General features: G+C 50.0%; 1 protein-coding gene across 2 annotated transcripts in view; it reads left to right on the top strand.

Moving 5' to 3' along the window:
• The window catches only part of SYT6 (synaptotagmin 6), a 55,754-nt gene extending 37,831 nt beyond the window's left edge, over positions 1 to 17,923 (top strand). Inside the window, exons 3-6 of one of the 2 annotated variants that reach the window (XM_021712498.1) lie at positions 1,223 to 1,343; positions 7,505 to 7,676; positions 9,483 to 9,633; positions 15,658 to 17,923. In XM_021712498.1, coding sequence (XP_021568173.1) covers positions 1,223 to 1,343; positions 7,505 to 7,676; positions 9,483 to 9,633; positions 15,658 to 15,729 — 516 coding nt within the window. In that variant the 3' untranslated portion in view covers positions 15,730 to 17,923. The remainder of the gene's footprint in view (positions 1 to 1,222; positions 1,344 to 7,504; positions 7,677 to 9,482; positions 9,634 to 15,657) is intronic. The other variant, XM_008058383.2, reaches the window with a different exon arrangement.
• The last annotated feature ends 2,555 nt before the right edge of the window (positions 17,924 to 20,478 follow it).

Raw genomic sequence — 20,478 nt, 5'->3', positions numbered from 1 at the left:
GGAAACATCTCCATATCTCAGGCCCTCAAGCCAACCCTAAACCTGCAGGAGGAGGCTTCGCCATAACAGCCTTTCTCTTGTAGAGGGAGCGAGGTGACGAGACACTGTTTAATGCAGCAGATGGACATTTGTACCATCTTCAACGTTCTCCTGTTTGCTCAGAAACTTCCAGGGATCCCTGACCACGATGATTCTGAGGGCAGGAGAGGCAGCAGAGTGTGTGCTCCAGGCTGGTTTTTTAAAAAATATAAAGATGAGGTCACATTATTTTTGCCCAGGCTGGACTTGAATTCCTGGGCTCAAGTGATCCTTTTGCCTTGGTCTCCAAAGTGTTGGGATTATAAGTATACAGCAGCCCCTTTTTTTTGAGTCAGGGTCTCTCTTACTCTGTCACCTAGGCTGTGGCACGATCGTGGCTCACCGCAGCCTTGACCTCCTGGATTCAGGCGATCCTTCCGCCTCAGCCTCCCAAGTAACTGGCACTATAGCGCATGCCACCACATTTGGCTAGTTGTGGTTTTTGTTTTGTTTTGTTTTACTTGTAAAGACCAGGTCTTGCTGTGCTGCCCAGGCTGGTTTCGAACTCCTGGGCTCAAGCAATCCTCCCGCCTTGGCCTCCCAAAATGCTGGGATTATAGGCATGAGCCACTGCACCTGGCTGGGTTAAGTTTTGAAGGATGACTACCTTTAAGGAGAAAAGACAAAGTGAATCCCAGGCCCGACATCAAAATGGAATGGCGAGAGTTCACTTCCTTGGTTGGCGGTGATTGACAAAGTACAGCTGCCCTAAGGGGCAGAGGCAGAAAGGATTGCAGATCTTCTGGGAGAGGGGGTCCCTGATGGCTGGAGCATGTGTTTTGTCCAGGACGCTGTTGTGACCACAGAACGGCCCTCGGTGGAGCTGGGGGGTGGAGGCTGCTGCCACCGGGCACACGAAGGGCAAGTTAAGCCCTAGCAGAATGGGAAAGACCGGAACAGAATCTTCTAGTCCGAGTGGAGAGGGAATATTGAGGGGGGCAAAATCTACTGAAGAGACCGTCTTGTTTTTATTGTCTTTTATACCCAGTAACTCCCAGCACAGAGGCCAGTCCTTCGGGTCTCAAGGAGACAACACTGTGGCCCCAGGAGCCTTCTTCCGGCCCCGCCGTGCCTCGCAGACACTGCGCAGGGTGTGAGGTCCCCGCAGTGCCCCTCATCGGCCCTCTTGTCTTCTTCTTTGCAGGAGAGCGTGGACTTGGGAGAGATCATGTTCTCCCTCTGCTACCTGCCCACAGCAGGCAGGCTCACCCTCACGGTGATCAAGTGTCGGAACCTTAAGGCGATGGACATCACAGGCTATTCAGGTACCTCTCACCCAAGCGCCTGCCAGCAGCACAGACACCAGGCTTTGGAAGGTTGTTCGGGGAGAGGGGGAAAGAATTGTCAGTATTCTTAGGAGAGATGCACCAGCTCTGGAGGCAAACGGCCTGCATTCTAATTCCGGTTCTGTCACATCCTTCTGTGGAAATGCTTTGGTTTTCCAATCTGAAAAGTGGGTATAATACATGGGGCCAGGCGTGGTGGCTCATGCCTATAATTCCAGCACTTTGGGAGGCTGAGACGGGAGAATTGCTTGAGCACCCGAATTCAAGACCAGCCTGGGCAACATAGCAAGACCTCGTCTCTTCCAAAAAGAAAAATACAAAAACTAGCTGAGCGTGGTAGTGCATGCCTATAGTCCCAGCTACTTTGGAGGCTGGGGCAGAAGGATCACCTGAGCCCAGGAGGTCGAGGCTGCAGTGAGCTGGGATTGCACCACTACACTCCAGCCTGGGCAACAGAGTGAGACCCTGTTCATTTGCGTAAATATTTAAAGTTGTGCCTTACACATAATAAGCACTCGGTAGATATTACCTATTATTCTTTCTCCTAGAGAAGGGAGAGAATACGAAGTGAATATCTAGAGGGAAAAAAGCAAGGAACAGTCTTTCTAGTTTGTGTGAGGCTTCAGGACTTCCTGAAGGGTTATGTCAAGTTTGAGTGTGCAAATGTTTGTAGGTCCAGCAGGCCTGTGCAGCAGCCCTGGGTACTGAGTCAAGGAAGCAGATCCACTGAAAAACAAAGTGCATTTGTATTTGATGTTCTCCTGCAGGCCTCCTGGCCTCAGCCTCCGAACCAGAAGAGCTGCTAGGTTCAGCAGCAGCATAGGCGAATAGTTCTATTCTAGCAGCAGAGGACATGCTTTCTTGGGGCAACTGCGACCTGCAGGCTGGACATGGTGTCAGAGGTTTGAGCCTTTCCCACAGTTCTGTGAGTTGTTATAGGAGAAGGAGTTTGGAAATAACACAGGGGGAACTTGAGCTGGGAGCCTCCTTTCCCCGTCAGCTCAGAGTGCTCTGAGGAGTGAAAGGGGGTGAAGCCTCCCAAAGAATGGGCTCATAAAACAATCTGGGCTGCTCTCAGAATTAGCAATGTAGGAAAGCTTGGGTGGTTTCCCTAGACCCCGGCTCAAGAGGCTCTCCTGATGATTCAGATTACCAACGTAAGACCACTCAGGAGGTGCTTCTGAACTTGGCTGGGAATATACTGAGGATATTTCCCCATTTTTCTTTGTATTCTTTCATTATGTACTTCCTGGAAAACTCCTTAGGAGTTGCCAGAAAGAGGCAACAGTTTGGCTGAAAACATCTGGGTCCAGGTGAAACCTGGTGCCCTTGGAAGAAAAGGAGGTGCCAGGCCTTGAAAGCAGGTTTCAGGAAAAGGTGGTCAGGAAACCCTAGAGTAACATGTACCAAGGGGAGACCCCAAAAAACCCGGAATTATCGTTTGGAGGGCAGGCTTCTTGTGGTACAGGCTCCTCCCTCTAGGTCAGTGTTCTAGGAGCCCGTCAGGATCCGTGTGCCAGTTAGCATTGTCATGAGAGGCTGCGTTCAGCTTCAGTGAATTTTTTTTTTAGATTCTTTCAGCGTGTTTGCCCATTTCACAATGGGTGATTTATGGACATGCCTGCCCACATTGTGCTGAGTGTTCAGCAGTTTTTGCAAGATGGCATGACCCTCATGTACCCAATCTCGCTCTGAGTGACTTTTTTGTTTCCCGGGTTGAAAGTCCTCAAAGGAAAACGTCTTGCTGATATGGAAGAGGTGGACGGAAAAATGGCAGAAGCGCTCAAAAACATCAAAATGAACAAGTTCAAAAATTGCCTTGAGCAGTGGAAAAACCATCTCCATAGGTGGATTGCATCAGACGGAGAGTCCTTTGAAGCTGACTGAAGCTTAAACAACAAGAATCAATGCACAATTTTTTATAAATAAATTCCGGGTTCTGGGGGTCCCCCTCATATTTATGGCAGCTCTGAATCCCTTGAAGCCTCTGCTCCTGTCCCAAACGTCTCTCCAGCGCTCCCGCCTTCCAGGCCAAAAGCCTCCCCCTGCCCTTCACCCCGAGAGTGCCCACCCTCGTGTTTCTCCTCCCACTGAAGCTACTGACACGCAGCCACATGTGGGGAGGAGCTTAACGGACCCTTCCGGCCTGGGAAAAGCTCTCAGGCAACAGCAAATCATCTTTCTCCGAAAGATAACCAATGGGGATTTCATCTTAATGCCAAAAAAATGAATACCGGGAAGAAAATTCACGAGAATCTCAAGGCTGCTGAGGGAAATAGGATTCTGTAGCCTGAGTCTCCACACTATCTCCTCTAGTGTAATTAAATTGATGTGCTAGAGAGAGCGCAGACGGTGAAGCCGCTGAGGTCATCGCAAAGGCTGCTCCAAATCAGAGGGCTTGGGGTGAGATGTGTTTCATGCTGAGTCCTCACCTCCCTCTCACAACTGCCCCTCTGTTCTACCCGGGTTTGGAAGCTGGTATGAAACCCCAGCTTGATTCAGAAGATGCAGGGGTCCTCTTTTCATCAGAGATGTCTGTTTTGTTCACAACGTAAGCAAGTATCTGGAACGGTGGACGAGATGCAATGAGCATTCAATAAATGTGTACTAGATGAATGAACGAATGAATGAATTTGTGGCCCAGGGCGCCTGGCCCCAGGGTGATGCAGTGGCAGCGTACACACCAGGGGCCTCTCAAACGAGATCGTCTTGAGGGCAAGCTTGAGGCTGTCTTCAGCCCAGGCTTGTTTGATGTTGGACTAAACTGGGGAGTGGATGGAGCATATAAATCGCTGGTTCTTGAGTTATATGGCATTGACCTCTAAAACCAAGGATCATCTTATTCTCCTTTATCTTTTTTTTTTTTTGAGTTGGAGTCTCACTCCGTCACCCAGACTGGAGTGCAGTAGCACGTTCCTAGCCATCGCAGCCTCGACCTGCTGATCCTTCTGCCTCAGCCTTCCAAGTAGCCAGAACTACAGGCGCGTACGACCACGCCTGGCTAATTTTTGATTTATTGTAGAGACGAGGTCTCGCCAAGTTGCTCGGGTGGGTCTCGAACCCGCGGGTTCAGGCAATCCACTCACCTCGGCCTCCCAAAGTGCTGGGATTACAGGCTGAGCCACCGAGTCAGCCGTTCTCCTTTAGCTAAACCAGTCCTGAATCAATTCTCTAAGCCTATCTGCTAGAACCATGACAATAAAAATAGCACAAAATAATAATAAGGACCAGTATGCTACAAAGGGGTGATGAGTGCATACTAAATGCTGAACGTTGATGGCTCGCATGACAATGAGGCTAAAATACCCTGCTGGTCCTCGTCCTGTCCCCTCCCTCAGCTGCACAGAGCATCAAAGGCTGCTATAGGTCCTCCAAGATCACCTGGGGCCAGCATTCCACTAGACATCACAGAGCCTTGCCCCAGAAACCCCTTTAAGTGTCTGCTTAGCTGCATGGATGCTGGTGAGCGTGTTGGTTCCTACGGACGAATATGTCCACTGAATTTTGTAAGTTGGATGTGCCTTGTCAGGGTGAACAGAGCTGGGGAAGGGTGCTGAGGCCTCAGTCTCATTTGCTCAGTGACTTGTGGGACAAGTGACTCTGCCTATATATTTTTCCAAACCTCACGATGTGGAAATCCGCTCCCATGTGGGGGTGTATGAAATAGACATAACAGGCATGAGGCTGCGCTTGAGCAGCTGCAAGCCTGGAGGCCCTTCCTAAGGCAGTGTGTACCGCGAAGGAGTGTAAAAGCTCTGTGTCGGTGGCTCAGCCTGTAATCCCGCGCCTTGAGAGGCTGAGGTGAGTGAATTGCCTGAGCCCACGGGTTCGAGACCTGCCTGGGCAACTTGGCGAGACCTCATCTCTACAATAAATAAAAAAAAATCAGTCCAGGTGTGGTAGCGCGCACCTGTAGTTCCAGCTATGTGGAAGGCTGAGGCGGAAGGATCACCGGAGCCCAGCAGGTCGAGGCTGCACTCCAGTCTGGGTGACAGAGTGAGACTCCAATTGAAAAAAAAAACAACTCTGTGTTAAAGACAGGGCTTGGGGTGCCATCCTCCCACCTGTCTCCTAGGACCTGATTAACGTCCTGGGGCTTATACCTAGAGAACAAAGTCTGTAGAAATAGGAAGCTTGCCTCCTGTGGTTCTCAAAACTCCTTCCTTTTTACTGCAACCCCCTCCCGAGAAGGGGCTCTCTCAAATGGGGAGTCCCAGGCAGCAAGTAGATGAAACACCTCATGGTCTCCCCATAAACCCAAGTGCCCCCATGGTTGAGGCATGGCTATCGCTGTCACATTGATTAGTCATCAGCTCATCTAGATGTCTATGAAAGGCTTGGAGTTTTTGATCAGGTGTTGTAGTTTTCTCTAGTGTCCGCTGTAGGTGTATATCTCTTCTGCCACCTGAATGTTGCCAGGGAGTCTGAGGGCTTAGTGGGTTCTCGATGCCCAGGAGATAGAACCATTCGCCTATAAATCACAGAGCTGGGAGAGCAGCTGCTTTGACCTGTACCTCCTGACAGATTCATGGGAGCCTTGGCTTCTGGGCAACAAGGTGTCACAGCGCATCAGCATCTCGAAAGCTGTTATTACCTGTGAGTCACCCTCCCATTTCTTGAATTGTGCAGCATAAATAACAATTAGGATGGTGGCCGAGACACCTGTGCTATGAGATACAATAGGCGTCACTTCATCTGGATGAGTAGAAAATTTCAGGGTAGAAAGATGACCATGAAATACCCATTCAGAAGACCGAAGAAGAGACTAAGACGGGAAACGCACGGAAGTTCAATAAAAAGACACCCCTTTGCAGGATGGAGAGAATCCAAGATCCCACTGAGAAGGGAAATGTCAACCAGCTGTCCTGAATCACAGGCGACTGCCTCACTCACCCCCCCTCACGGCCAGAGCCCCCTCCCCCTCCATTGCCCAGAAGCGGGCAGGAAATGCCTTCCCGGGAAGCAGCCAGCAAGGCCATGTCTTCCCTTCTTGATGCCAGATGAACATGAGATTATTGGGACAATGGAACCCACAATTATACTGTCAGGTGGGGAGGACGTGGACAGCATTGTGATTGTCACTGTTTCACTCTGACACGTTCGTACTCCTTGGGCATCGTTGAATCCTATTTTTAAACCCCCTTATCTTTGGGTTAATAATGCTGACCCAAAAATATAAAAAACAGAGAAAAAGTTTCCACACCGGTGGAAGAAATAGTGTCCTTGTTCAGCTTCATCATCCTTTTGAGCCAGCCAGCCATTGCGGGGCTGAGATTTAGGGCCGTGAACTACATCCCCATGGGTAGGTGCCATGTCTGGTTTGGGGCCAGCTTCCCCGTTAGTGAAAGCCCATTAAGCACTCTCCCAAGGATACTGAGGTAGCTAAAGACTCCGTGTTGATTAAGCACAGAGTGTCCTCGGAGACAGGTGTACTACATAAATACAAGGTGGTTTAATTATTTGAGCAACCCCCTGATACCATCTGACGAGCAGCAGTAGGCCTAGGGCTTCCGTCCCTCTGCCACAAATGATGTTCAAGGACGTCTGCTTAACACGCTCCTGTTAAACCCCAAATTCAAAATCCGAGAGACCACCGAAGAGCCAGCTCCGATGCAAACACACGAGGGTCTGTATTCAGGCTCGAGTCTGGGCTCACGTTTGAAGCTGATGCAGCAGCTTCAGGGACGAGAGCCCCCGACCCAGGCTAACACGCACCTTTTATACATAATTCTGAAGGGGTGGGGTGGCTTTACAAACTTGTGCACACGGGATTGGATAAAAACTATATGACACAGTTACAAAGACTTTGATTGGTTGATTTAAGTTTGATTTGCACGGGCTCAGGCTTAGTTGCTTGTGATGGACAAGTAACTGCCAAACGGGCGGAAGGGAATGCCAGATAAGCTAGGTTTAGTAAGCAGGCAGGAGGTTTGAAACAACATGGAGCTTACCAGGAGAGAGACGCCACAGAGGCTACCACAATTTAAGCAAGGGAATGTCCAGAAGGGGCTTATTGCTTAACATTCACACACTGCTAGCGGCAGTTGCAGAATTCATATAGTAACAGTTCTTTTTTGAGTTTTTTTGAATCTCTTAGGTCTCTCCGCTCCCTTCCCTCTCTCCTGCCCCCATTGGCACAGATCCGTACGTCAAAGTGTCCCTGCTTTGTGATGGGCGGAGGCTGAAGAAAAAGAAAACCACCATCAAGAAGAACACCCTCAATCCCATCTACAACGAGGCCATCATCTTTGACATTCCTCCAGAAAACATGGACCAAGTCAGCCTGCTCATCTCTGTGATGGATTACGATCGGTGGGTACGCAGCCCAAGGGACAGGAGCTGGCCCCTCACAGGGCCCCCACGCCCCTGCAACAGACGACTCCTTGGGGTTCAGGGCAGGGGCCACTGGCCTCCAATCGGGCTCCACCCCAGAAAGGAATGGGAGTCTGAGGAAGATCACGGATCCCCCCTTGGCCAAGAGCTCAAGCTTCCCTGCCCAGCTAGCCTATCTCCGCTGGCTCCACCCATGAGCTTCCCTGAATTCGCTCCTAACTATTCCCATTCTTCTTTCTGGCACCAAATCCCGTCACCTGTCCTTTGAAACGGCTCGCTTTCCTCTTCATTTCGGCGGCTGCTACCCCTCCCACTCTGGGATGGCTGTGCCCCTCGTAGCTGACCCCGGCCTCCTCACTTCCTGCCCCAACTCAGCCGCCTTCCTAAATGACGCTTCCTGGACACCTCCTGGATGCTCCCAAAGTGCTGGGATTACAGGTGTGAGCCACCGTGCCTGGCCCTTTTTCCCCTAAAGACAAGGTCTCTGTCACCCAGGCTAGAGTGGACCATCAGTGGCTTCTGTTGTCCAGGCTTTCTCCCTGGACGCTCACGGCCTTCCATCATCGGGCCCAAGCCTGTCTATCTGGTCTGATTTCCCCTCCCCCAGACGTCTTTCTTCTCTTCTGCTTATCCTGCTCGTCCCTCAAGGCTGGCTCAGAAACTCTTTTCAACCACTCCAGCCCCCGAGGCTCCTCTCCAGTTGTCACTTCAGCTCAAGGAGGAAGAAACCGTGCAGTAAAGCCTCAGTCTGGGATTTTTAGCACACATTCTCAGGCATAGTAGGTGCTTGACAAACATACTTGAGTGATGACTGATGTTCTTGGTGAGTGAACAAATCACATGCTTGCCACTGGGGTTATGGAGAAATGGTGCCCAGAGCAGGTTGATTTATTTGCAAATGCTGATGTCTCAACGAGGTTGTGGTGTGCCCAGAGTCAAGTCCGTGAAGGCCCTTAAACTCTCCCTCCTCCCAAACTCAGGCCATCTGCCCATCATTTTCTGAGATTCTAAACAAGTATATAGCCTCCCAGTAATAGGCAGAGGCTTGAGCCCAGGAGTTCGAGACCCGCCTGGGCAACATAGTTAGACCTTGTCTCTACAAAACAATCAAATGAAGTAAAAAAATTAGCCAGGTGTGGTTGTGCACACCTGTAATTCCAGTTACTTGGGAGGCTGAGGCGGGAGGACCACTTGAGCCTAGGAGTTGGAGGCTGTGGTGAACAGTGATGGTGCCACTGCATTCTAGCCTGGGTGACAGAGACCCTGTCTTTAGGGGGAAAAGGGCCAGGCACGGTGGCTCACACCTGTAATCCCAGCACTTTGGGAGGCAGAGGCAAGAGGATTGCCTGAGCCCGGGGGTTTGCGACCAGCCTGGGTAACTTGGGGAGACCTCGACTCTACGATAAACTTTTAAAAATTAGCTGGGCATGGTGGCACGTGCCTGTAGTTCCAGTTACTTGGAAGGCTGAGGCAGAAGAATTGCCTGAGTCCAGCGTGTTGAGGCTGTGGTGGCCATGAACATGCCTTTGCACTCCAGCCTTGGAGACAGAGTGAGACTCCAACTCAAAAAAAAAAGTTTATAACCTTTTGCTCATCTATCTGTGCCCTGTGTCCACCCAAGGGGACCGGGCAAAGCGTCACTGCTGCTGACACCCCAGGCCCTGCCAAGCACTTGTTTTCAGAGCTCAGAATTCTGAGTTAGATTCATTGGCCAGAGTCCCGCCTCCTCCCCCTTTCTGAGAGCATGCCTGGTGGTCCATGCCGGGCCCTCTGCTTCTCCCCCAGGGTGGGCCACAATGAGATCATAGGAGTCTGTCGTGTGGGGATCAGCGCCGAAGGCCTGGGGAGGGACCACTGGAACGAGATGCTGGCGTACCCTCGGAAGCCCATCGCACACTGGCACTCCCTGGTGGAGGTAAAGAAATCCTTCAAAGAGGTGGGTGAGGTTGCCTGGCCCTTGGCATGCTTCCTGCATGGCAGTGTGGGCTGGAGAATGGCAGGCGGCTGCGGTGAGACCCCCGGCCTTTCATGGGGGGTGGGCGCGGGGCCACAGGCTTTAAGGAGTGAGGTGGAGGCTGCCCTCCAAAAAGCCCCTGGTGATGGGCATTGTGAAAGCGATGCTGACTTCTTAATGGAAAAGAACTTTGAAGAAGCCTTCCCAGCAGACGCTGAGCCAAAGCGTGTGGCCAAGTCGGTCCCCTAGGAGAAAGCCCCGAGGGCATGAGATCAGAGCTTGGCAAGAATCTCTGCCCCTGTCAAAACGGCAAGATCCCTGAGGCTCAAGCCAGGCGGTCCCTTGGCAGTTCTCACCGCTCCAATGGAGAAGCCAAAGGGTAGTTTCTTCCTCTTAAGAATGTTTCTCGGCATGGTGGGAAGCGCAACAGGGCCTCAAGGTGTCAGGCTTCCTAGCTAAAACTGTGGGGCTGGGTTGCGCCGGGGTTCTAACAGAGACGTAATGGAGAGAGCACTGGGATGCGAGTCCTAAGCTTGGCCCCTCCTGACTTACTGTATAATCTTGACCCTGTCATTTTTCTCTCAACTGCAAAGAAAATGTCCCCTTGAGTGACATTTTCCATCTGCCCACCCTCCACTGAATCCCAGCAACTTAAGATCCTGTGATCTGTCACATGGGTGGCCCCCAGGCCTGCTTGTTCAAGGCAAGCCTTAAACCTCATTTCCAACATCTACCCCAGTCCATAGCCTAGAAAGCAGGTGATCATTTTCTCATTTAAACAGGCTTCAAACCTCGCAAGTCTGTACACAATTTGGAAAATCTACAGAAAACAAAAATAAAGCTCTGTCCCTCCCACCACATGGCCCCTCAGGCACCTTAAAAGCAGAGCAGTCAGGCGGTCTCCGCGGCTCACGCCCATAGAGGATTGGCTTAGCCCACAGGTTTGAGACCAGCCTGAGTAACTTGGCAAAACTTCACCCCTACAATAAATCAAAAAATTAGCCGGGCATGGTGGCGCGTGCCTGTAGTTCCAGCTACTTGGAAGGCTGAGGCAGAAGGATCACCTGAGCCCAGGTCACAACTGCCGTGGCCGTGAGTATGCCATTGCACTCCAGGCTGGGCGACAGTGTGAGACTCCAACTCAAAACAAAAAACAAAAAACCAGAGCAGTCAGGGCAGCACCCTGAGCACCTGCCAGCTCCCTTTCCTCCTCAGAATGGACGAGCCCATTTCCACCTGTTTCCAGCCATGTGTCTCAAGGGAGACGGAGAGCTGAGGGGACTGGACTCAGGAAAACTGTGGGAGACATAGACATCCCAGGGCCAGGTGCCTTGATTTCCCTCCCCAGGGAAGGCGTGTGCTTTGTGAAGCTCCTGCCCTGTGGCCTTTAAGGAGTAAAACAAAGCAAAGCTCCTGCCAGCTGAGGCCTCCCGGTCCTGTCTTGTGCTTGCCTTGATTTCACCACCCCTTGATTTCACCACCACTGTGGAGCTTTACCGAGTGAGGCCAGTCCCCCCAGCTCCCCCAGAGGGAGCGCCTGTCCCCTCTTTTCCTGAAGGCCCTCTCTGCAGGGTGCAGGTGAGAGACCCACAACCTGACTCCGCCTGTAGGGAGACACTATGGGTAGAACTGTAGACAGTGTCCAGCACCTCATGAATGCTGTGTGGATTCAGCCCAGAGGAATCAACAGTTCCCCCCTTTTTAATCCTTTGCAGATATTGAAGAGCAGAACAAGCATATTAAACTGTGCAGGGCTTTCGTGGCAGGGCATGGGGTGAATGCTCAGAGGCCTCTGGGTGGGCTCTGAGGCTTCAAGCAACTCACTGCCCCACTCAGGTCTTTGGTTTCTTCATTGGTAAAAAGAGGGGATGGGCCCCTCCCATCTTGACTTTTCTAGGAAATGCTGACTGTAAATGATGGAAGGCCGGGCGTGGTGGCTCACACCTATAATCCCAGCACTTTGGGAGGCCGAGACAGGAGGACTGCTTGAGACAAGGAGTTCGAGACCAGCCTGGGCAACATAGCACCAAAAAAAAAAAAAAAAAAAAAAAATTAGCCAAGCGTGGTGGCGTGAGCCTGTAGTTCCAGTTACTCAGGAGGCTGAGGTGGGAAGATTGCCTGAGCCCAGGAGACTGAGGTCGTGGTGAGCTGTGATTGTGCCACGATATTCCAGCCTGTATGATGGAGTGAGACTCTGATTCAAAAAAAAAATTAAAAAGTAATGATGGCTGAGCCCGTGAGCCCACATCTCGACTGCCTTTCTAATCTTGAATCTGTAATAACCCGTCACTGATACGAGGCAGGGCCTGCCCATGGGAGATGGAAAGTAACTGACAGAGCAGAGGCTGCAGCTGGGGGTGGGGTGCTGGATACCACAAGGGGCCAGGGCTTGGCCACAGAATCACTTCATGATGAATACAAGCTAATTAAGCCAAATAATTGATTCCAGTCCTGTTTCTTTGAGAACTCCGACTCACTAGTGCAGACTACAAAAGAAAGAAAGATAAAGTGGAATCAAGCCCTGGAAAATGAATATTCGATGAGACAGTAAAGGGAAAGTAGCCGTGTATGAAAAATGAAAAGAGAATAAATTGATATCCTTTAACTTTGCTTTTTTCTCGACCTTGCTCACCAAGCTCCCGAGACGGCCCCCCTCCCCAACTCACTATCCCACCATTTTCTGCTCAGCTCATCATTTCTCTGCATGAAGAAGCTGAAAAGGATATTTGTCTTGACAACTTAGGATTTCAACTGTACACATGTATTTAAAGGTTTTACCAACACTTTTCGCCCCCCAGTTTAAATATCTTTACAAAATTGCGTGTTTGGTTGGGCGTGGTGGTGCACACCGGTTACCCCAGCACTTGGGGAGTCTGAGGCAGGAGGATTGCTTGAGCCCAGAAGTTTGAGACCAGCCTGGGCAATGTAGCAAATTCTTGTCTCTACAAACAAACAAACAAAATTAGCCAGGAGTGGTGGTGCACGCACGCCTACAGTCCCAGTACTTGGGAGGCTGAGACAGAAAGATTGCCTGAGCCCGAGAGGTTGAGGCTGCAGTGGCCGTGATCATCTAGCTGGGTAACAGAATGAGACTCTGGTTAAAAGAGAAAAAACGAGTCTAAAACCCCGTCAGATTAATAATAAGTAAACACTTTGTGTTCACGTGAGATATTAAACACACATCCTCCTGATCATCCTTAGAGCTCACATCCTGTCTTCTTTTTGTTCCTGTTCGGGACGTTGGACAAGAGCCTTGCTCCTGAAACTTGCATCTCCCGTTTGTATAATCATAAAGAAATCTTCTCCAGCTCCCGGGAGGATGAATGTCATCCTATCTGTCAAGCACTCCGTATTTATCTTGCACCTTTCTTAGAAAAGTTTCAAGTGCTGCGATCATTTTTTTTATTAATGAGAGCAGAGGGCATCACATTTGCTCGCTTATTTGGGGTTTAAAATAAGATTGAGGAGGGACAAAGCACCTGAAAAGGCATCTTTCCCTGCCGGAGTTCTTTCAGAAACAGAAACTCATGGCGCAGTCACAAGTGCCTTCCGCAGCCAGGGCGCCAGCCCCTTCCCTCCCACACTCCTACCCAGCGCCGCATGTGATCGCTGTCACCCCACACGGGCTGACCGCACTCTTCTCCAGGCATTGTATCACGTGGGGGGGCCAAGTCCAGCTCATCTGCCAGAGACTTTAGGTCTCTGTTGGAACGTGACCCATTTCAGGACAACAAAAGACCTTCCTGGAGCACAGCCACCCCAGAACAATGCTCTTCCTGCTTGCTGGGGATGGGCTCACCATAAACCTTCTGGAATCATCTACCCTCCCACTGTCCATGAGCCCTGCCTCTTCCCTTTGTTTACCGTCATAGGAAAAATCAGGGACTAGCAGGGGAGCCAGGGTTCCTTCTTCATTTATTTCGAATAATCAATGATGCTCCCTGCGACCACTCTTTGGGCTGTCATGTAAAGGAAAAAAGGGAATCTGTATAGCCTTTTCATGGTTTTGCCTCTGACCCAGCCTATCAGCTTATCTAAGTAGCATGCTTATCCAGGGAAGAAGCCAGTAGTTACCGCATACCTTTCCCCAACACGAAAGATTGTAACAGGAAAAGCAAAATGTCTAAAGCGAGGGTCTGTTAAACGAAAGTGTTAGTAATCATCTTATCTGGTTAAAAAAACACTTGAGTCAGAAGCCACAACGGGCTCAACAACCAGGCATTTATTTATCTAAAATATTTCGCCAGGGAAACCCTCGGTTGTGATTTCATTCACGTGGATGCTGCAAGCGGAGAGACTGCCACCTGGAGTTAGGAGTAAGTACCGGGTGTGGACCCCAAGAGGTTAGGTTCCTGTTACATTTTGTCTGCTTCCTCCCCTAGCGTGGCCAGAGGCTAAGAGAGCAGCAGGATGGAGTGCAAAGAGCCCTGAGCTGGTTTCGGGTCCTGGCTGTGTCCCTTGCGATCTATGTCTTGACTTCTCTGTGTCTTTGTTTTCTTATTTGCAAGAACAAGAGGGTTAGACTGGATCCTCTCCCAAACTTGTCTCCGGTTCCGACATGCAGAATTGCTCAGGTGGAGGCCACATAATGGTGGTCATCGGTATCTGATGTCCAGACCTTGGTTAGTTGTAAAGATCTTTGGTTGGCCTGCATGGGGAGTACTGAGCAGTCCATGAAGAACTGAGCCCGAAGGAAGGTAGCAGAGGCTTTCTTTTGGACTTGGGAGCACTAAGGTAGTTTAGGAGGTCTGGGTCTTTGCTCAACTTTGTAGGTTTCCCATCTACTCCATGGGTTATGCTGGATGGCAGACAGCATATGCATTGGGTGCTCAGCCCTGTCTAGAAATGGCTGTGTTGAGGGGGAACCACCCGCCCCCCTCTCACCCCTGTGTATACACTTCACAATGGAGACCCCGACACTCAGGAAAAGCAGAAGGGGCCACACTTCCGGTTCAGGGAGGCCATCTTGACCACCGGCCTAGTCTCTGTCTCTGGAGCCCTGTCCCGCGGGCACCTAGGAGAGTACTGGGCCTTGTCAGCCCACAGAAGGATGGCGTGAATGGGAACGCAGAGTCACTTCAGAGTGACACAGCCCCCAGGCGGGTCAAGCATGTTCACAATGTCAGATCCTTGCCCAGTAAACATTGCTGCAGCTGGGACTGGCTTTTCCAGCCAAAGAAGGATTGAACCACCCGAGTCCATCCACCCCCAGCCCTCTCCTTCACTCCATGACACCTCATTGCATCCCCTACTTTCCCAGAAAGGTTATGGTCGGGCTGAGGGGAGGCGTCTGTGAGCCAGGAGAGCTGGGGAGGAGAAAAGGGCTGGAGAAACCCAGAAGGGCCAGCTCACACCCCTACTTCTCCACAAGTCGGGTGCGAATGCCCGTCGGAAGAATTAAGACCAAAGCAGGACACCCAAAGCTAACGCAGTATCGAGTTTTCAGATGTACTAACAGCTCCCAGGCAAATCGCTAATACTTCATGATCAGTGGGTTCTTGGCAGTAAGGACATCCGCTGCACACTGTCTCTCTTGCTGCCAACATGATAGGATGTTCAGTGTGGAAAATGGCCGAAGTACTCAGAAATGGCCTGGTCACAACCCCTCATGAAAACACAAACACTCGGGCAACCCTTTCAGGTCCCCTCCCACTGTGGGAGCTTTCCTGTCCTCTCAATAAATCCTGCTTTCTCACTTTCCAAACACACACACACACACACACACACACACACACACACACACACTCACACACACTCACACACACTCACACACACTCACAAAGCAAGCTTTCATGATCTCTGCAGTAGGTCTTGTTGAAAATCAGGTCTTCCAAACTAGAAGCTCTAAGCTGTTTTCCTCGTGTTTTTGCATGGCTGACAGCAACATTCAAGAAAGCTTACGAGAAGCTGAGAGAGGTGAATTCAGTGCATGGGCCTGTTAAGTGTCGCAAGCTGACGTGTTAATTCCCCTGGTGACCAATAACCGGATCTGTCTCCTCCCCGCAGTGGCAGGGCCGAGCCGCCAGCTTCGACAGCGAGAGCTCGTGCCCATCTCCGAAACCACCTCCGACCCCATGAGCGGCACAGCCGAGCAACGCAACCCGGACTCAGCGACGTTCTCTTTGCACTTGTTCAACCGTCCAAACGCAGTGTTGTGCAGTGGCAGCGACAGCCGTCTGTCCCTCCAGAGTCTTACCTGCTCCTGTGTAGGTCAAGGCCGAGACACTTGTCGTGTGGTCAGATCTGTCTTAGTCTTTTCTGTCTCTCAAGGTGATGTTTCTGTGGTTTTTCACTTTTTATGGGTCTGCTGTCAAGAAAAGAAAAAAAAGAGTAGGAAAACCAACCAAGGGTGGAGAGCCCAGAAGTTGGTTCTAGAAAATACAATGTAAAATGGCCGTCTTTTCCGGAGAGGTGGATTGAGTTTCTGAAATTTTGTGTCCCTGAAAGCTCCACGACCCTAGAGAAGGAAGAAGCAGGGTGGAACTCTAGCCATCGCTATAGCAGGCACGGGACAAATCGATCAAAGAGCCTTTATGAGGTTAAAGGTTACTCCTTGAAGCTCTTCACTGGTGAGACAGAAGCCAAGCGGAGACTCTTGGTCCCGTGTTGAAATCTCAAGCCTTGAGCCGTTTCTGAACCCTCTGCTGGTGTGCAGGGTTCCTCATGTCCCTTCCTCGTTCGCTTTTCCTCATGAATTGAAGACATCTTGATTCCTCATGGGAAACTCAGTCACTTCCTTTAAGAATGATTCTGCTGAAACTAAACACGCCATATGTTTTTTGATGCGCCCCAGTTAATGATCACATTTGTTTGAAAACAGGATCTTTGTTCTTAGAAATAACCTTCATTGTAAAGAAAGAGAGGCACATATGTTCCAGAACGATTTCTGAGTTATACATAGCTTTATAATTCCGTGAAGTATCAAGCAGCTGTTTAAAATGCCTAAACGGATCAAAGAAAAAACCTAGACAGAATGTTCTCTTCTAAATGGGGAGTTTTGAAATCCAAGGAACAGTTGGAGGACATCTTTCTATGAAGGGTATCTTTTGCATTGAAACCAAGTCAGCTTAAGCCTGTTTCAGCCCCCATTGGCTCTGGGACAATATTTATCTTAAACTTTAGTTCTATAAATTATTAAGTACTTCAGTGTTGTTTGTTTCCGTGGTCGTGAGGGGTTTTTGTTTCCTTTGAATCTCTCCCTTAGGCTGAATTCAGTTTAGGAAAAAAAATGTTTGAGGTATTCTGTATCATAGTAGCACATTTCTGTTGAGTTCGCAGTGGCCTTTCCACCCGCCCCTAAAACCGATTGATTTGCTCCATCTCGGTCTGTATATCCTTGGTCAGCACATCGAAGTGAGTTTCTTCTTTAACTTGTAACTACACAACGCCGATTTTCAGAGCTGTGTGTACCACCTGCAGGAAGTAAGGTGGCCGGAGACCCCTTGTTTCAACAGAGGGAGGTGAAGAAAGTTCACACTATTCACACACCTTGTGTCTTATTCTTTGCCTATAGCACATTCTTTGCCTATAGCACATCCTGGAAGAGCAGTGACCGATAAAGTTATCCTTATTTGAAGCCAAGTTATCAAGTTTCTCTGCGAGTAATTCTGGGTAATGTCTTCAAGCTTAAAAATGGACCACAGTGGGCATGACATTGCAAGATATTACTGCGAGTAACAAGATTGGCCAAAGGAATTTTCCACCCAGTAAATGTAGATAAACCTATAAACTCCACCCGGTACTGAGCCTTAGGCTAGGGACTGATGTGTCTAGATAACTTGTCTCCCCAAATGTGCTGTGGTTGACAGGCCTTCCTAGCCAGACAGTCCTGCGTTTGGACATTCTCTTGAGAGTGAGAAAAAACCCAAGGTCATGACAAGACTCCCAGCAGATGACAAGATTCGTTCTGATTCTGACTCTAGACTGACCCCATCAAGACGGCCATCTCAATCTATGAGCAGATGCTGTGGTCCTTGCAACTGAAGGGGACAGTTGAGTTTCCTGGGTCCTAAGAGGCCCGAAATTAGTGACCTCAAAATGCACGTCCTGCTGTCATCTTTAAATACTTAGGCGGGTAAGGAGCACCCATTCTAGCCTTTAGAAGGGCCTGTGACCGTGCTTGTCTGAGATTCCTGTGATATCCAAGCAGCTATCTCACATGAGTGAACAACCCAGTGGTTTTAGAAAACCATTTCCTGAACCGGTTACGCCCAGCCCACACACCACCCTGACCAACCACTACCCTTCCGCTGCAGGCGAACCCCAGAATTGGGGCTCGGCCTGAGAGGCCAGGTAGGTTCTTGCAGGAAGGAATTCAAGCCTAAGCCCTAAATAGGAGACAAAAAGCAAGTTCACTAAAGAAATGGATCCATAGGCAGAGGAGCCCATGTGCACTGCTGGGCTTTCTGTTGGAAATTAAAAGTAAGTTTATAGAAATGACGGAGAACAGACCACTTCCCAGGCAGAGCAGCCGGGGCTGGTCTATAGGAAGAACAGCTGCCACATGTTGCTGGTGTTTATTTTTATAGATATCCTTTGATCATAGCTAAGCAAGGGGTAGATTATTCATGGGTTTTCCAGGAAAGGGAGTTTCCAGAATCAAGATTCCTCCCCCTTTTAGACCAGATAGGAACTCACACCTGTAATCCCAGTACTCTGGAAGACCCAGGCAAGAGGATGGCTTGAGTCCACAGGTTTGAGACCAGCTTAGGCAACAGAGTGAGACCTCATCTCTACAAAAAATTAAAAAAAAAAAAGTTAGCCAGGTGTGGTGACTTGTGCCTGTATCCCAGCTACTCAGGAGGCTGAGGTAGAAGGATCGCCTGAACCTGGGAGGTCCAGGCTTTGGGGAGCTGTGATCATACCACTGCACTCCAGTCTGGGCAACAGAATGAGACCAGACTCAAATAAACAAACATGTAGGGTGACTTCCAGGGGTTGCCGTGGTAATTGTAAACTGTCATGGCTCTGGTGGGTGTGTCTTCCAGCATATCAATGTGTTATGATTATCGTGTAATGAGCAAAAAGTATACAGGTAGAGATGCCATCTTAATCTCCACTGGTCTTAGCCAGTCTTCTCATTGCTTCCCACTATGTCCATGAGGTCTGGGGCCTGTGACCTTCATTGTGGAAACTAGTTCCCCATCTCAACTCCTGCTCCAGCCATCTCAGCAACTTCCTGCAGACTTTGGAGCCCACCCCAGGGAGGCTTTTAGCTCTGGGACCCTCACCCGCAGTGTTCTCAGGAGAGACTAGTCCTCAGCCTGAATCATGAATGAATCCTGAACGCCTGCCAACTTCGCAATCTAGCCCAGCATCCCTCCCTCACAGATGGGAATAAAATGCAATACAAAGTTGATTCATTTACTGGCTTCCTCTGGCAATGAGAAACCTTGAGTTGTTGCCGTGAGCTTTGATGAAGTTGTGATAACCCGGGCCATTTGCGCATAGACTTTTTTAAAGAACATAAAATTCCCTCCGCCTTTATTTAGCAGTGTTTCTGGGCCAAAAGATGCCCACCCCACACTTATCCAGGATGTTAATTCATTGCATCGTCATTTAAAAAATTATGTTGTTAATTACTGCTTTGTGTCTCCCCACCCCTGTCACAGCTTGGAGTTGTTTTATGCAATTAAATCTCTGTCTCTTGCCCGTTTCTCTTGTCATTTTATTTTCCTGAGATTTAGCAGTCAGCACACGCACGGGACATCTAAAGCTTCTATTTTTAATCTTTGCTTCACAGAGATAACCTCTTCCCGCCCATCTGCAGTAGAGCAGAAGAGCTCGTTTGTTTTCTGTTCTGCTCAAGGAATACCTGTGTACCCGTGAGGCTGGAATCCACCTGTCGGGCTCATGGTTGTGAGAGCATTTGGCACTCGGGGCCCAGCTGTTCCTACAGCTGTTCAGCTCCAAGAGCAGCTCCTCCAGAAGCCAAAGCTTCTCTAGGGAAGTGGGTCACACCTGCATATTGGGAAAGCATGATGCTGTCACCCACCGGCAGAGGAATCCTGCTAACCCTTGTCAAACACAACTTGGAAACGCCATGGGTAAATACCACTGTGGCCTCGAAAATTTAAAAAGAACATCCCGCCAGGTGCGGGAGCTCATGCCTGTAATCCCAGCACTTTGGGAGGCCAAGAGGGGAGGATGGCTTGAGGCCAGGAGTTTGAGGCCAGCCTGGGCAACACAGCAAGGCCTTGCCTCTACAAAATCAAAATAAAAAAATTAGCCAGTCGTGGTGGCTCAGGCCTGGAGTCCCAGCTACTCAGAGGGCTGAGGCGGGAGGATTGCCTAAACCCAGGAGGTCGAGGCTGAGGTGAGCCGGGATTGTGCCATTGCACTCCAGCCTGGGCGACAGTGAGACTCCGAGTCTAAAAAATAAAAGAACATCCTAACTTAACAATATCCTCTCTGTTTGCCTCCAGCTTTTAATTAATTCGGAGGGCAGTCTGCAGAGAGGAGAGTGGAAGGCACCATGGTTCCTGTACACCTGCATTTAAATGGCCGGCACTCCCCTGTGGGAGGCGAGGGAAGCGAACTGCTGAGGAATGTGCTCTGGTGCTTCTGGAAGAGACAGCATCCCCTCACCAGTGCCTCCCCAGCAGTCCCCTGCAGGATTTGGTGATGTGCTGCTGGTCATATCTAGAGCTGATAAACCAATGTGCAAATGCGTCTGTCATTCTGGCCTGGGCTATCCTGCAATTACAATCTACAGATTTCTTTTTTTTTGAGTTGGAGTCTCACTCTGTCGCCCAGGCTGGAGTGCAGCGGCACGCTCATGGCCATTCCAGTTTCAACCTACTGGGCTCCAGGAATCCTTCTGCCTCA

The sequence above is a fragment of the Carlito syrichta genome, unplaced genomic scaffold (genome assembly GCF_000164805.1).
Source record: "Carlito syrichta isolate Samal-C Ts95f unplaced genomic scaffold, Tarsius_syrichta-2.0.1 Scaffold303316, whole genome shotgun sequence".
NCBI lineage: Eukaryota > Metazoa > Chordata > Mammalia > Primates > Tarsiidae > Carlito > Carlito syrichta.
The sequence above is the reverse complement of the archived record's forward strand: the minus strand, read 5'-3'. Positions and strand labels throughout refer to the sequence as shown.